The following is a 17410-nucleotide window of genomic DNA, read 5'->3' as shown; positions in this document are numbered from 1 at the left end:
CATTTTTGTCTGATTTTACTAAATCAGACTTATTTATGTGAAAGTTCTACATGTTCTGTGTACAATGACAGAGTTCACTGTATTGTTCTTCAGCGATAACCTCTCAGACTTCCGCAGCGCCACTGCAGTACAGACAGGATCGACCGAGCTGCGTTCAGTGTAGAACAGCACCCCGTGCTGGTGAAAATCGTGAACTGCAGGCAGAGAATCAATGAGATGACTGAGATTCCAACATTCCACGTGCGTTATTTCTATACAACTCAGTTGTGATCTGATTCTTCTTCCAGAGCCTCCTACTTTATAAACTAGTTTTATCTACTTCAGACTCCTCCACTGTCTCTATGCCAATCATCCTCTATTTGTTTTAAGCGCCATAATTAAAAATGTTGAAAGGTGGGGGGTCTGAATGGGCTGCATGCATCTATTGTGTCGCCACCTCTGGGAATCTGAGTGAGTTTCGATGGGTCTCTTTCTTATTCTGCCGCCTTTTTATTCAACCCATGCTCCTCCTAACACCCCCCTCCCCCCTCCAACAAACCTTCCCCCCTCACATTAAAACAACACGCCAATCTGTTTCAGTCCGGTAAAAAAAAAAAAAAAAAAGAGAAAAAAGAAGAAGTTTTCGAGCCACAGCAGTCATAAAGGAGGCTCCATACACAGACACACATACACACGCATCCCGTCTGGAAGGAATTAGACAGCTGAAACAGCGGCTGAGAGAGACTTTGGCCACTCTGTGTAACCTGGATGCTTGAGGAGACTAAAATACTTACCTTGATGCTCCCCCAGAGAGCTGAAGCTGGCTGCGGAGATTTAATTACCAAAAAGTTACTTCTATTTTTTTTTTTTTTTTTTTAATTCTAATTCATTTTTCATGAAGTTTTCTTACTTTTTTTTGTTTGTTTGCAACTTTTATAAACTTTTCTTGAAATATGACTAAAACTATTCAAAGTTGATGAAGATTTTTATTATTATTATTGTTACAGCTTTGATTTGACTTAAACCTTTTTCATATAAACAATGCCAAAGCTGACTGACGAGATGTTTGAATTCGTACACACCAAAGATGCACGTGGCTCCCGACTGATTAGTTAGAGGAGAAGCAGTGTGCCCTTTTCCCGAGGACTGGATTGTTTTTTATTACTATTATTAATAATAACCTTATTATTTATGAGGACAATATTGAGCGGATTCATGAGAATCACTGCCGCTCGAACTTTTTTACCACTTTCTCCACGGGTGGACCTCTACCAGAGCTGACGGAGGTGACCGCATCCCCTCTGCGGACCAACTAGCGGACAGCAGCTGCGACAAGGTAGGCGGTCACTGTGGTGGAGAGACCCTGATGCCGAATGACCGATTTTAATGTCAACAGAAGACGAGCAAAGAAAAAGTTTTTAATCAGCTTAATTAGTTATGTGCACCTACCAGATGCTCTGATATGTTGACTGTTTAAATCATTTAAAGGTTAGTTGGTGTGTTTGAATAATAGCTCGCGTCTGATATGAAGGTTTTTTCAAATACAAGGACGCTGAACGCTTGGTGAGCTGGTTCACGTTTATCCGCCGCTACCTATTATAATATATTGAGTGGAGTTTGCGAACTTATATCATTCATTCATTGTAATTACTATACTCATTTTTCTTTTTAATATAATATAAATATATATAATATATATATATATATATATATATATATATATATATATATATATATATATATAGATAGATAGATAGATAGATAGATATATTCGAAAGGTATTTCTAAGTCTTCAGAAAGAAACGTCTGGAGCTCGGTTAAGAGTAAATACAATTTATGGGGAGTGCTGCGTCATTCCTTAGTATATTTTCTGAGCCAATGGTAAGGTTCCATCAAGAAATTAAACGTAGAAGCGCGTAATTTGATGTCTTCGTGGGTTATAAACACTCACACGAGAGACCGCGGCATGGTCTTAAAGGGAAACCGTCAAGCTTTTTGTGAGGTTAAAAATGGGGGTGTGGCAATACGTCCAGTTCACCAGATAGTCGAGACCTGACATCGGTTTCATGACAAGAGTATGAGATTTTACAGATACTTTAGGGGAAATCCGGTATTTGTGTTTCAGAGATCTCTATCTGTGTTTTAGAAAATATTTGCTAAATGAAGAAGGGACAGGTTTGGGATTCTTTATTTTGAACTAGAGCTGAAGAGTTTGCCAGCTGCTGTCTACTTCCAGGGCTCAGAAATTCCCTGTCTTCTCTGGGTCTTTGTCACTGTTCAACTAATCTGCATTTACACTAAATGAAGATAACAAGAAAGTCATCTACTGCAAGGAATGCATTTACTATTTATAAATGATAAACAGAACCTAATGTCAAAGAGTCTGAGCCATCAATACAGAAGACATCATTTTGTTGTTATTGTGGGTCTGGATTTGTTCTTGACACCCGGGGGGTTCCCAGCTTACGACAACCACACTGGCATTATTATGAACATCTGTGCACCGCATATGCACATATAAATGGACATCTGTCACACTTTGACCTATTTGCTTCCTCTCTCCACCTACTGGGATCTCTGAGCGTCCAGATAGCCTACCACTTTTGGCTCCTGTACTGTATAACCCACACGAGGAATGCCCATCTGTTTGTTGGATGCCTGAGCATTCCTGACATTTATTCAAGTTGCACAAAAAAATAAATAAATTAAAAAAAAATTCATCCCACACATGGAATTCGCTTCCTACTGACCAGGGATATTGTTTCTTGATGCTGTTTAATTCCTCGAATATGCACCGTCAGCACTTCATGATGCTGGATTTGTAACGAGGAATTCACTTTTTTTTCTCTATTTTTTTTTACCCAGTTTTAATAACAATTCCTAACACTTTTTTTGAGACGCACACGACAAAAGCAGAGGGACAACAAACACTCTCTTCTTTACTTTTCTGTATTTGTGAATGGACACAAACAGAAATATGCAGAGATCCTAATCTCGGCCCCCCCCCCGGGGGAGTTCCCATGCAGAGTGCGGTCAGGAGCGCTGTCCCACTCCGGTGCTTTTCTGTGGTATCATTTTGCCTAAATTAGACAAGTAGGTCGTCTGGTAAAGGTAACATAAAATGACAAACGTTGAAAAGTAACAGTTTTGTGCTTGGTATAGAGTCATGCAAAAGTGCAGACTCATCAGTTTTCATCCACACGCGGCACTCAGCACTTTACTGCCTAACACAGGAAGGCATTCCATGGCTGCCCTCCATTAGGGCTTACAACAAGCCTCACGTGACATTTCTGCTCTCAGCAAGGGTCCTTCAATGCACATAAGCCTCTGGGCTTCAGACTGCCAGGGTATGACTACTGAAGTTGGAGGACAGAAGTGCTTATATGTATAGCCCCCCCCCCTCCCTCCCTTCTACCAGCAGCACCAACTACCTCATGTATTCTCCTGCCATGTTTTTTTGTTTCCAGGTTCTCATCGGCAAAAATGCAGTGAAGTACCACAGCCCCCAGCCAGTAAAAGTGAAAATTTGGACGTGAGCGAGAGTTGGATTTAAATTCCCACTACGTCACACTGAGCCATGCAGAGTATCACGGGGAGGGTTAATGCCAGTGCACATTAAAAGCTGGTAATGTTAGTTCATTGCTGGACATCAAAATTTGTTGGTCTCTTTTAGCACTTGTAATTTTCAAGGTTTTATGCCGTATTTCTTAAATATTTTTTAAAAAATGAAGGCAATTCAGAAACAACTTCCTAAAATATATACTGTATATATAAAAACAACCCAATTTTGCGTCCGTGGCCAAAAACGTTTCTCGACTTTACCCTTTCAACTTTACAAGTACAGCTTTTAGATTTAGAAATCGGGGCATATATTTCAAAGATAATGAAATCGACTTAAGCACAAAAGCTTCGTTTACTTGTGTGTTTTTTTTTCTTTTGGGGTGAAGCCACATGCAGCTTTGAAACGGTCTTGTCAGTGAAAGTGTTGATGAGGACAACACAGCTGATCAGGCCGCCGCTGTGATTGAATTAAAGAAATGAGCCGTTAGCTTGAAAGGGAGGGGTGCTTAAAATAACCCTCCTTTTGTCAACCATTACCTCCAAGAAAACTCATTCAGTCATCGTTGCTTTGCACAGAAAATGCTTTAAATTTGGTGGTGATGTGATGTTACTGCTGGAACGATTGCATCCCAAGCCATTGTGCCCAAGGAGAGAGGAGAAGGCAGACGGAAGGAAGATACAGCATCTACAGGGTCATCACAAGAAGATGATTTCACTGTCTTCAACAGTGCAGAGCTCGGTTAATAATGGCAGCAGGCAGGTAGGAGAGTAGAAGAGCAGCAAAGAAGCCCTTTCTCTTTAAGAACAAGATCAAGACCAACTGGAGTTTTTTGGGAAGTGCCAGGATCGGACTGCAGAAGACGGGTGTAAATGTGTTTTCTCAGAAGAAGCCCACTTCTGATTGCTTTCAACAGAGGAGAGGTTGACACTACCAAGAGTCATCCAGCCCGAGACGCTTCCTGCATCGGATTGGCTCTTGTCGAAGGCGGTGGGCTCGCTTACAGTTTTCTGCTTGTCCACTCACAGGTTTTAATTTTGTCCATTATCTGTTTGCCTGAATTAGCTGTTGTTGTTTGAGTTGCCATGACAAGAGTCTCCCAGTCTGTGCTGGTGGTGGGGTTCATCTATTTTAGAGCACCATTGATAGCAGACTGGTGTCTTTGTTTGACCACTGAAGACACTTAACAATGTGGGTTAAATTGTACTTTTTTTTTTTTTTTTTTTGGAGACTTTTTGTGGGAAACTTTTTATTGGCTTCAGACGCAAGAGTAACAGAACTCGCTGGAGTTATATTACTAGGACTTTTAAGAATTAAAACACTTAGTCCCATATCAGATGCGCAGTAGAAATGAATAGCAAACAGCTGTCCGGACAAAGATCTCGCTATACTAGAAAAGATTTTTGGCTGCACCACATTTGAACATCTGGCTTCTTAGAACCTGCCACAGCGGTGGAGCTGCGTTGCCACAGCTGGCTGTGGACAAAGTTAGGTGTGCTAACAAGGACTTAAAAGTATTTTTGAGCAAGAAAAATAAAAGCAAGAACTAAAAGTGGACTTCTTAAATTTTTGCCCACAGGCACGGAGTCTCAGAGAACAACTCTGGAATGAGGAGGGAAGTGATTAGCATAAAGCAGGGGGATTTTTTTATGATGTGCTTTCTGCAGCTCATCTCAATCATGTAGCGGCATTGTCACTCAGTGGGAGGTGGTAGCATTTAGTTCTGGCTCTTGTAATGACAAAGATTCCACAAACAGAGGCAAACTGTGACCACAGAGGGGGTTTATGAATGGGGCAGCAGAAGAAGAATGGGATAGATGATGTAGTGTGGGGGGTCTGCCACTGTCTGGCTCTGTCTTTGAAAACCCACTTGACCTTTTAGTTCATTCGGAGCTGTCCATTCACAGTTGAACAATCTACATAGTAATGCAGAGCTTTCACTATGGCACTGGTGAAGTACCAATTTTAAGCTGGGTCTTTGGGCGCTTTGACACCATCAACCTTTCCTAAAAGCAGATGATTTCAATTCCCTTCCACTCATGTATGGGAAGTTCCAAGAAGAAGGATGTTTATAGCGCAGGTCTTTTCATAAGCAGGTTGTAGGGTCTGTATCAATGCAAAAGCATGTTGCATAGCAGCTTTTTAGAACAGTAGCCGTTTCTTAGACAGAAACGGCCTTCCAACAAGGTCAGGCAATTGATTTGCTTGGCACATTTTAAGCAACAGGGTGATTCAAAGTGATTAGAAGGAAAATGAAATGAAGTGATAAAAACTGGCAAAGTAAAGGAAAATGAAACAGATTATAGTTTATAATGTTCCAGTGATAATAAATCAAAGGCAACTCTGATCAAAAGGGGTTTAAGTTTTAATTTAAAGTAATTCAATGTTTCGGCTTTTTTGCAGTTTTCTGGAAGTTTGTTGCAGGCTAGTGGATCATATAGAAGCTGAATGCTGCTTCTCCATGCTTGGTTCTTGTTCGGCGGATGCAGAGCAGAACCAGAACCTTTCAGACCTCAGAGGTCTGAAAGGTTAATGCAACAACAGCTTTAATGTATTTTGGCGCAAAGCCAATCAGCGATTTAAAAACTGATGACAGTGTTTTAAAGTTATTCTCTGAGCTAAAGGGAGCCAGTGTAAAAACATTAGAACTGGGGTGATGTGCTCTGCCTCCCTGGTTTTAGTGAGCAGCATTCTGGATCTGATGCCATTGTCTGACCAACGTTTTAGGTAGACCTGTGGAGACACTGTTGCAGTAATCTGTTCAACTAAAGAAAAAAGCATGGATGAATTTGTCAAGATCTTGCTGGGACATTAGACCTTTAATCCTGGAAATGTTTATCAGGTGGTAGAAGGCTGACTTTGTAATTGTCTTTATGTGTCTCTGAAGAATCAGGTCCATCATAAGACCCATATTTTGGGCCTAGTCAGTCATTTGTAGCTGTAAAAGCAGAACCTGTGTGTTAACTCTTGATAATTTCTCTTTTGTTCCGAAAATAATTACTCAATTTTTTTTCTGTTCAGCTGAACAGAACCATTGCACGTGGTCCAGTTTCAGGTCCGCCGTTCTCCGCCGTTCTCATTTGACGTATTATTTCTTTCTTGATTTTTACTGTGACTATTGCTGATTTTTGATCTTGCAAACAAAGAGAAGCAAACCAAGCTGCAGCGTGTAATCCAGACAGCACTCTTAACTGATAATTGTGCTCCATCTTGTGTTTTGCTCAAGGACGTCTCAGCCTTTCACGCACCACAACAGTCATGGGGACCACATCCACATCCAGTCCTCTTTAACTGCACCCTGGTCTTTTGCAGTGCAGGCCAGACACATTCATTCTGACAACTTAGTGCTCACATCAAAACATCCAGACGTCTTTGCACACATGGTTTTTGTATTGGCAAAAACAGCGATACACTTGAGGTTTCAAACATGTATGAGCTCATCTGGTTGCCTCTGCTAACATGATAAAGAGCATAATGTGAACTTGTACAATATTTTGTTTGTTGATCAAAACATTTGATACAACCAATCGAATAGGTCTTTTATTTGTTTAGAGCTATTTTTGACTTACATGTCAGTGCCTGTGTATGATCACATTCAGACAATTAAATTACTTTCCCCATCCCCGTGGCTAAAAATGTAACCTGGCAAAAGTTACATTTGTAAAAAGTTCTGAGCTGTTGATTTGTGAGACTTTTCTGAAGCAAAAAAAATCTGAGTTTAGAGCTGTTTCAGCTTTTCTGAGACCAGCAACGTCTGTTGACTCAAGGTACCTCAGATTTACACCCTGACCAGACCGTACAGTAATGACACATACACTCCGATGCGTGTGTAGCAGGACCCCCGTGAAGAAACGTGCAGAAACTCTGGTGAGCCTTGTTATATTTTACAGGCCTTGACCTGGAACCCTGCTGAAAGAGATTGCACTGCTCTCCTGTGAGTTCAGTTGAACTGTCTCCTCCTTTCTGCAGCAGCAGACACAGCACATCTCTTCATATTGTACAGATCACGCTTCGATGCAGTTGTTATTGAAACCCTCGGCCAGCAGCGATGTGATGGCTTTCACGTTTCTCCCCAACAGCGTGCACACACAGCGGTCTCCTGTTCTGTAGCATAATGGTATTTCAGCATATGGCGAACGTGTTAACTTTGATGAATCACTACGAGTTCCATCCAAATGTTTTTACGCCCCATTTTTTACAATTTAGACACATCACAACCACAGACTTAAAACAATGTTTTTGAGATTTTATGTGATAGACCAAACACATTGGTGCATAATTCCTGGAATTAAAAAAAAAAAAAAATCCTCCAAGGTGTGTCTTGCGTATGTATTTAGCAATGTCACATTGTGTGTTTGCAACCTGCATGTAGGCCACAAATTTCAAAATCGTACTTTTGCTTTTGGTTGCAGTGACCTGTGACTCAACAGGTTTTGTAGTCCAGCCCCACTTTAAACCTGTTCAGTGCCCACTGCATACCTGGAGTCCATTTTCTAAATATGTACCTTTAAAAGAGAATTGGATCCACTAGATTTTATTTAGGAGGACTATTTGTAAAAAAAAAAAAAAAAAAAAAAGAAACAAAACTTAAAAACCTTCTTTGACTTCATTGCTGTTCTGTGTTGGTTTATTATAGCAAATGCATTCAAACTTGACAGGACAAACATTCCAGGGGGTATGAATACATTTGTACCTCCAACCAAGAAGACAAACAGATATAATCTGAAATGATGAGTTAATGTCACCTACAGCTCAGCAAAAGAATCTGAGTTTTTGTGGCTGTATCTTAGCACACTGAACATGCAGAGACTCCGGTAGAACTCATAAAATATATTTATCAATGCTCGTGCAAGGACATTTTTAGGAATGTGCTCCAAAACGTAATCGATTTTGGCAACTGTGATATTCAAGAAAAAAAAACATGTTGATCCAACATTTTGCCTTTCATTTGCTATATGATCAGTGGGAGTTTCTAGCTTTGCCAACCAAAATTGCCTGTGAAACATGGTATTCCTATTCTGTGTCCTACAAGCTGAACTACTCTCTGCAGGAAAAAGATATGTTACAATATTGCTGCTGAGTTCAAAGTACTTTTTAGACAAGCAGAAAATTCAAAATACTCAACTTTATTATTACAATTTAATCATATTTTCTTTCCCAGTGTTATCTTCTAAAAATGTCAAAGCGATTTACACCAAAAAGAACACTAACATACATACAAAGAGCCAAAACCTTTAATTAAAACAGTTTTACTCTGTAGACCAATAGGAAATAGCAAATAGACTCCCAAAACATTCAATTTTTTGTATATTCACAGTTGAATTTGTCACGCGAACCACTCTTCACAGAGAAAGGAGATAGGTTGTTGGGGACCTTCAGTGATTCTCCCATGTCTGGAGACATAAAAACAAACAAAAAGCTTGGGTTGATATCATCCCGTGACAACGACACCCACAGCTTGAACAGATAAATGTCACGTCTTCTGACACGCAAAGATGTGTCCCCAAGAGACAGCATCATCGCCGTGCCGATGACAACCTGCGCGGTCACGGACAGCGCTCCCTCGGAAGTTTTATCTCTCAGGGACTCCCTGCAGTCTGCAGCTAATCTTTCTGTTCTCTGAGCTAATTGTTGGTTTGACCTTTGTGAGATAACACACACCCAGGGCAGCAGATGTAACGTGAGGAAGATCAAGGCTTTCTGATGTTCATTTTGCTGGTTGAAAAGATACAGCACAACTCCTGTCCTTATACGTTAAATATATATATGCATACCAAGAATTTTTAATGTGTATCTTCAACTATACACATCAGGACAAATTTTCTCCTGAGTTCTTTCAAAACTGACTCAAGGAGACGAGGTCACAGGGTTCATTCCACTTTCCCCAATGTTGGTAAACCAGTATACACACATGCGCTCGCCCACATCCAAAAGCGGGAGCCGGTCATAACAACTGCTGAAAATGTACATTCTCACAGACAGACTGACTGACTTTCTTTCTTCTTTTGGTGTAACGGCCTCTTTAAAATGACCGTTTTGTGTGTTTTGCATGGGTGAGTATCGGGGGGCCTCGTAAAAGAGTGGTTGACATTAAGAGCCTCGCCACGTGCCAGAGCAGCCGCGCTGTTCTTTATGCGTACGGGTGTGTGTCAGTCTGAACTAAAGTTATCTCTCTGTTGTTACACTTCTCCGTTTATCTACTTCTGTTACCTACTTTCGTTTGCGTCTTTCGCTTTAGTTTTCCGTCCCCTCCCGCCATCTGTCTTGCGAGTTTAGGCGCGGCGTGTTGAAGTCTTGCCAAATCACAAACAGCACTTGACTTTGTGCATCATTGTTCTGATGACCGTGTTTGCCAGATTTAAGGTGCTTCACAAAGTAATCACATACCTTGAACATTTTTATAGGGTGTTTTTTTTTTTTTTACTCCTCCAATTGTGAATTCAATGAGTCTGATGCAAAATACATTACATTAAATCATATAGGCAATTTATGCATGGCACAGAACCTCAAAAGATATTCGCACCACTTGGATTTTCTCACATTTTCTCATGTAAAAACACAATCTTTGACTTTATTTGCATTTTAAGATAAAAAGGAGAATGCTCTTCTTCAGCTGGGGCAGATAAGATGAATATAGAGTTAAATGCAGGGCAATCCTAGAAGAAAGACTTCAGACTGAATCAGATCCTATCGCGGGATAGTCGGAGAGTCAGGCTTGTCAGCTCTAGCCAGAGTATTTATACTGAAGATATTTAATGATGAGATCATTCTGTCTACACTTTATGAACCTGATACTCCTGTCCTCCTTTTTATGCATTCAGGATAACAATAAACAAGAATCTACCCATGTGCTGCAGTCAAGGTTGACCTTCCAGCAGAACAATGATCCTAAACATACAACCTGAGCTACAGTGAGGTTCAAAGTTAGCTTTTAAAGGATTATGCACTGCATGTTTTAGATGTCACCTTGATTCAACACTCCTAAACAAGGACCGGAGTTGTACACCAAAGGTTTGGATCGACTCACATTCGTGCCTGTGTGGCTTCTGACACGTGAAAAAAAAAGCTTTGGGAACATGAATACTTTTGCTCAGCACTGTACATGTCTTTTACACAGGAGCTGCCAGTATGATTTCACTTCATGTTTTTTCTATTAGACTCACTGTATGCACACATGGAAAAGCGCCTTCATCTAGTGCACCTAAAGAGGCACCCTACTGAGTCACTGACTCGGTAGCATTGGACCTAAAGGTTACCGAAGGAACTAATTTTCCTATAATAATGTTTATAAGGAATCACAGAAGGGAAGAGGCACTAACGGAGCATTAGGAAATTTAAGAGATCTTGTCTCTTTCTTCCCACGAAGATACAAACAGATGACATCAGAGGGTGGTCCGCTCTGCCTTGAGCCGAGCCGAGGCCACGCAGAGTGGGTCTCCGTTGGTCTGCCAAACAGATGTTGGTAGCAATGTAATGAGGGCTTCAAGCAGAGCTCAGGAGTTTGAGCTGAAGATTGTTTTCTTTGTTTTTGTTTGTTTGGTTGGTTTTTTTGCAAAAAGATTAGACAGAAAAAAAGCAGGACAAACATTCATAAAAACAAACAGTTATCCTGCATACTGCTTTGAGCCCTTACTGTATTCAAAGTCTTACTCAACAGTTTTCTCTTTAAACATTACAGAACACTGATATCAATCACTAGTGCTTTCTGTTACTCCCTGTTGTGATAGTTGGCTGCCGCATCCAGTTTGCTGGTTAATTAGGTCAAGAAAACTTGTAATGTACACCCATCCACATTAAAAGAGACATGGAACAATTGCCTACTCTTGACTGTGTGACATTTAGACAAGGATTGTGGGGACAGACAGCGAGCCGGAAAGAGTACAGGGGAAAGAAAAACAACTTCCCCCTTTACCTGAGTTAGTATGTTTTATAGAAAGGTGGAAGGCATTTGGAGTTGCAGATAGTCTGACATATTTGGAGTGAATACTGAACATAAATCAACAAAGCAACCAAGTATCACCTTATTGTTCTTGTCAAAACCTTAAAAAGTGATCACACAAGTGGTCACAACTAACCTGCAACAAACCGTTTATGGTGAACATTAGCTGTAATGAATTGTATTTACTGAATTCTTGTGTTTTATCCAATGTGTAGGTGTGCTTGTTCCCCCTTAACAAGAACCAGTTCTAACTCCCAGTCGCCCAGGGTAAACTGAACTAACTCATTTTCATTCTTCACCCACATTCACAGCTCCAACATTTTTATTCCCTCCAGGTTCGCTCACATAGGATGTATTTTACTGAAAAAGCAGCTGTTGTAATTGATTTTTGCCCTCTTTTCATTCATCATCCCTCCCATCAACCTAAATAAACACCTTCCTGTCTTCTTCTCCATAGATGAAGTGTCAGAGAGTCCTGAGCTACCTGAGGATATTTGGGACCACCATGTTCGGCATGTCCCTCCTGGTGGGAATCTCCACAGCCTACATCATGGGCTATCAGTTCTTCACCACAGCCCACAATTATCTGTCCTTTGGCTTGTATGGTGCTATTTTGGTCATCCACCTCATCATCCAGAGCCTCTTTGCACTCCTGGAGCACAGGAACATGCGGCGCTCCTTGGAGACACCGATCAAACTGAGCAAGTCCTTGGCGTTGTGCATTGCTGCTTACCAGGAGGATTCAAACTACCTTAGAAAGTGCCTGGTGTCTGTGAAGAGGCTGACATACCCGGGGATCAAAGTTATCATGGTGATCGATGGGAACTCCGACGACGACATGTACATGATGGAGATCTTTAAGGAAGTCATGGGATGGGACAAGTCAGTGTCGTATGTGTGGCGGAGCAATTACCACGTCAAAGGTCCGGAGGAGACTGACGAGAGCTACGCCGAGAGCCTCCAGCAAGTCTCCAGGACCGTGCTCAGCAATAAATGTGTGTGCATCATGCAGAAGTGGGGAGGCAAAAGAGAGGTCATGTACACAGCCTTCAAAGCACTGGGAAGGAGCGTGGACTATGTACAGGTAAGGCTTAGCCATTTAAGCAGGATAAAAGGTATCAGTTCAGCAGATTAACTCCACTATACCAAACATTAGGTGGCAAATGAAGAGGGGAGCTGTGTAAATTAGACCAGGGGATATGCAGTCAACAGAAGCATACACTGAGGAGGAAAGAGAGCAGAAAGACATGTGGTAGAAGAAGGGAGAAAAGGGGGGCTGCACAAAGCCAAACACGAGCTCCACAAAGAGCCTTTTGTGTTCCCTTTAGCCAGACGGTGACTGGATGCATCGTGTTGTGAAGTGAGGCGTAAAAAAGGGCAGCAGCAGCTGATGCTTAAGTGTAATACCAGATCGGTTTCATGGGGTTCAAGGTTACATCACATCACCGATGTTCTAAATCAAACCCTGAACCTGTGTAAGACAAGAGATTGGCATGGGTATTCTGTGACTTACTAACAAGTTTAGCTTGAATAAAACTTAATTATTATAAAAGAAACACAAAGTTTGTAAATCTTGCAGTGAGTCTCTTAGTGAACAAATGCACTAACCAATGACACCAACTGTCATTAGCTGAGTGTTTTCACATCTGTCGATATTGCGAGTAGAAATTGAGGTAAAATACATATCATAATAAGCTAACACAATGCTTTTATCAATTATTAGATACAAAAAAATGTGGCGTTTGGAAGTAAACAAGCCAGACACCTGCAATAGACTTGTGCCTTCCAAACAACATCCGTTAAACAGAGATCTTGAAGGATCATGTCGGTACTCTCCAGCATTTAGGAATTAGTAAGAAATCTCTGCACTCCCACTACCATCAAGTTCGGTCTGTAACAGATTCCTTTGTTAATGGGGATTTGGCGGAAGGTTTCTTTTTTTTTCCCCATCAACTGATTTTCTTTATCAGGAAAACGACCTTTTATAGAAGAAATGGAGTGAGCATCTGTAAAAGACCGAACAGGAGAGGCAGTTATAGTTGAAAGCAGATCTCTGGTGGTTGTTGTAAAACCTTTGGCTGTACTATTTCTCTTAAGTAAGGTAATGAAGATTGTGTCTTATCTTTGATGTATAAACGCAGCTAACCCGCTTTTTTTTTTTCTCAGGTGTGCGACTCAGACACCATGCTGGACCCAGCATCATCAGTGGAGATGGTGAAGGTTTTAGAGGAGGACCCAATGGTCGGAGGTGTTGGAGGAGACGTACAGGTAGGGTAACAAAACTATGTTCTCGTGCTTTTAGATATCTTGAACTTCAGTTTGACACCAAAAAAACTAAGCAAATGCCATGTTTAGACTTAATATCTGTCCCTTTGCCTTCTAACTTTTTCTGTAGATCTTGAATAAATACGAATCGTGGATCTCCTTCCTGAGCAGCGTTCGCTACTGGATGGCCTTCAACATTGAGCGGGCTTGCCAGTCATACTTCGGTTGTGTTCAGTGCATCAGCGGACCTCTGGGAATGTACAGGAATTCTCTGCTGCATGAGTTTCTTGAAGATTGGTACAATCAGACCTTCATGGGATCCCACTGCAGCTTTGGGGATGATCGCCACCTTACTAACCGAGTACTCAGCCTTGGGTATGCGACCAAATACACTGCACGGGCGAAGTGCCTTACGGAGACACCCATTACGTATTTGCGATGGCTAAATCAACAGACTCGATGGAGTAAGTCTTACTTTAGGGAATGGCTTTACAACTCCATGTGGTTCCACAAGCATCATCTGTGGATGACATACGAGGCGGTGATCACAGGATTCTTCCCGTTTTTCCTCATCGCCACCGCAATCCAGCTCTTCTTCCAAGGACGACTCTGGAATATTTTGTTGTTCCTGCTCATCGTGCAGGCAGTGGCGTTGATCAAGTCATCGTTCGCGAGCTGCCTCAGAGGCAACATTGTCATGGTGTTCATGTCTTTTTATTCAGTACTGTATATGTCAAGCCTGTTGCCGGCCAAAATGTTTGCAATCGCGACTATTAACAAGTCAGGCTGGGGGACCTCTGGGAGGAAAACAATTGTGGTGAACTTTATTGGTCTGGTTCCAATAACTATCTGGTTCACCATCCTTTTTATTGGGCTTATTTACACAATAGTCCAACAGACCAAAAAACCCTTTCCTCAATCTGAGGAGATTGTGCTCATCGTTGGGGCAGTAGTCTATGCCAGTTACTGGGTGATATTGCTCACACTATACGCCGTTCTTATAAACAAATGTGGAAAGAGGAAGAAGGAAACTCATTATGACATGGTGCTGGACGTATGACCCAAAGACAAAAACACACCACTAACCACTGAAATATCTTCAGTATTTTTACATCCCTGTTTACAAAGATTGTCTATGCAGAACAACTCTGGTGGCAAAACTGAGTTCTACCACAATGGACAAGAAAAATGGTTTATCTGTGACCATTAAATCCCTAACCTTGGAGAAGTGGAGGCTAACTGGGCATCTTCGAGAACCAAGAGGGGCAAGTTTGCCGTTGTTATCAAAGTTGGCTTAAAAGAGTGCTAGGCTTTGTAATGTTAGCTACCTCTTACTTTTGTCGTATCCACTGGGCATCTGTCTAATGTAAGTAACTTAGCCAGAGAAACTGTGGATTCATAGCTATTCTCTTGGGGTTTAAACTTGACCAGGACTTTTCTCCCAGAGAGTCATTGTCACCAAGAAATATCTGCACCCCACAAATTGAGAATGTTCCGTGTGTTTCTGCGTTGAAAGGGAGCCGTGCGACTGCCAGTTTGTCTCCACTATCTAGCAACTGCACAAAGACTATTGCAAGAGGCACTGCCTCTGAGCAACTAGTGTTACTAAAGCAACCAAGTCGTTGTTCTTGTTTTTCTTTGTGTCTTTCTTTGTTTCTTTCTTTCTTTCTTTTTACCACATCAACACGCAGTGGGGTAATAGGCATTTAACATGAAAATGTTTTTCTCACCAAATATATTTTTACTGGGGCCTATTGAAATGACACAGGGAAGCAATGAAGGCATTTACTGAAATGCATTCAGTATTTATTAGGCGGTTCTGTTTCAATTGGATTCAAGTCCAGAGATTAACTGGACCAATAAAGCATTTTTAATGTCTTTCTTGGGAAGCAGATGAGAATTTCCTTGGCTGCGTGAACACTGGCCTTCTTGAGAAATCCATCTTTTCATCATCATCTTTAGATTCTTATCAAGAAATCCGGTGCTTCCTACCGTGATGATCCTACCTCCAAACCTCACTCCCAGTACTCCCAGTGTTTAATTCACTCGTCTGGGCGTAGAAATCTGAAAATTGAAAACTGATTGGTTACCTTTTCTCTCATCTTTTTTTTCTTTTGCAGCTTCTATTGTCATATTTTTAATAATTGCCGTCGGCGTCACTCCATTTCACTAAATATAATTCAACTTTACAGGCACACTTCTTTTTTTGAGTTCTTTGTATGTGTGTGTTTCATGTTGGTGGCTGACAAATGGTGGGACTTTCACTAATACGCTATTAGCATATTTACAGAGAAAACGTTTCTGTGTTGCATACCTATTTCCCCAACCTGTACACACAAAATGAATTAGTTTTCCTAAACCGAACCACTGCACTGGTTCGGTTTTGTTTCAGTGTATTTATTGCTTTCGGGGTGATGGGCTGGTGTGCCTTCTCAGTGTTTTTTTAACAGTTACAGTGGAAGTTTACAAAGCACAAAGGGCTTTAAAATGGAGAGCTGCTTTTCAGCTGCACTCATGTCGTATGGGATGCATCCGGAGCCAAACCTGTGAACTGCACCTGCTTTTAAAGGGTCAGAGCCTGTCTGAAGTGTATTAATCTCTGAGATGTATCGGCCAACCTGTGAGGTTCTATTCACAACAACTCGTACTGTGAAGAACCAATGCTGCTCATGGCACCGTGGTGCAGGAATAGTGGAGGGATTCCATGTATCATGCAACGGCTCATGAAACACTCTTCACTTTTTAATTTTAGCAGACACCATAAACATCTGAAAGCAACAACAGACTAAGGGAACCTTTCCTTTATTTTAGTGCCAAGAGACCAGAGTACTTGCTGTTATTGCGTTTGAATGTACTCCGGAGTAAGACACATCATCCATCACAGTTACTGCAAACGTCCCTCTTCCGTCAGCAGGCCTAAATTTAGCAATGACTGATGACTCGTTTTTAGCAACTTTAGAATTAGCAAGGATGTTGAATGTAAATCGGTGTATTGAGTAATGTTTGGAAGTGATCCCATATGACATGACTGCAGGACTTCTCAGTGTTTACAAGATGATATATTTTTAACTTGATCAGATGAACATATGACCACAAGCGAAAGACTTTGTATTGCTGCTGCTGTGACTTTTTTCTTTTTTTTTTTTTTTTTGCTAAAACAATGTCTATTGTTTGCAAATGTTCTTTAAACGTATAAATTAGGACTGTGTGTTACAAAAAGAAAACGGTTTGTAGCAGTCCTACTGATAGTATATTTATTACAACCTAGTTGACTGATGACCACCAAGATGATGAGGGGACCGATTCCAATCCGAGGACTGTGATTTTATATATATATATATATATATATATGTTTTTTTTTTGTTTTTTGTTTTTTTTTTGCTTCCCACCGACCTTTGGTCCCTTTCCAGAACTAAGCAGTACACGCCCACGCCTGTTTGCGCCGCTGGACTCTGTGCAAGGAATGGAGTGTAGGTGAAAGAAGAAGTTGTTACTGTGGGGAAAAGTACTACCTGGTCATAGGAATGTAAATAAGGGCACTTGATGGAAGGGAACATCGTTTCGGGATGAAACAAGTCCACTGTTTGCTGTGGATTAGGAGCTGATATGAGTTTAAATCTTATGCACTTTTTTTTGCGTCTCTCCTGTCCTCCGGTGTGATGCTTGAC

At 41.2% G+C, this 17410-nt stretch overlaps 1 protein-coding gene across 1 annotated transcript; it reads left to right on the top strand.

Annotated features, from left to right (window-relative positions):
* The first annotated feature begins 577 nt into the window (after window positions 1–577).
* On the top strand, window positions 578–15787 carry has2 (hyaluronan synthase 2). The gene is made up of 4 exons (XM_028016132.1): window positions 578–1315; window positions 11935–12561; window positions 13644–13745; window positions 13873–15787. The coding sequence occupies exons 2-4, from the start codon at window positions 11935–11937 to the stop codon at window positions 14800–14802; spliced, it is 1659 nt and encodes a 552-aa protein (XP_027871933.1). The 5' UTR covers window positions 578–1315; the 3' UTR covers window positions 14803–15787.
* Window positions 15788–17410: the final 1623 nt, after the last annotated feature.

Source organism: Xiphophorus couchianus, chromosome 5 (assembly GCF_001444195.1).
Source record: "Xiphophorus couchianus chromosome 5, X_couchianus-1.0, whole genome shotgun sequence".
NCBI classification, from domain to species: Eukaryota; Metazoa; Chordata; class Actinopteri; order Cyprinodontiformes; family Poeciliidae; genus Xiphophorus; species Xiphophorus couchianus.
The sequence above is the reverse complement of the archived record's forward strand: the minus strand, read 5'-3'. Positions and strand labels throughout refer to the sequence as shown.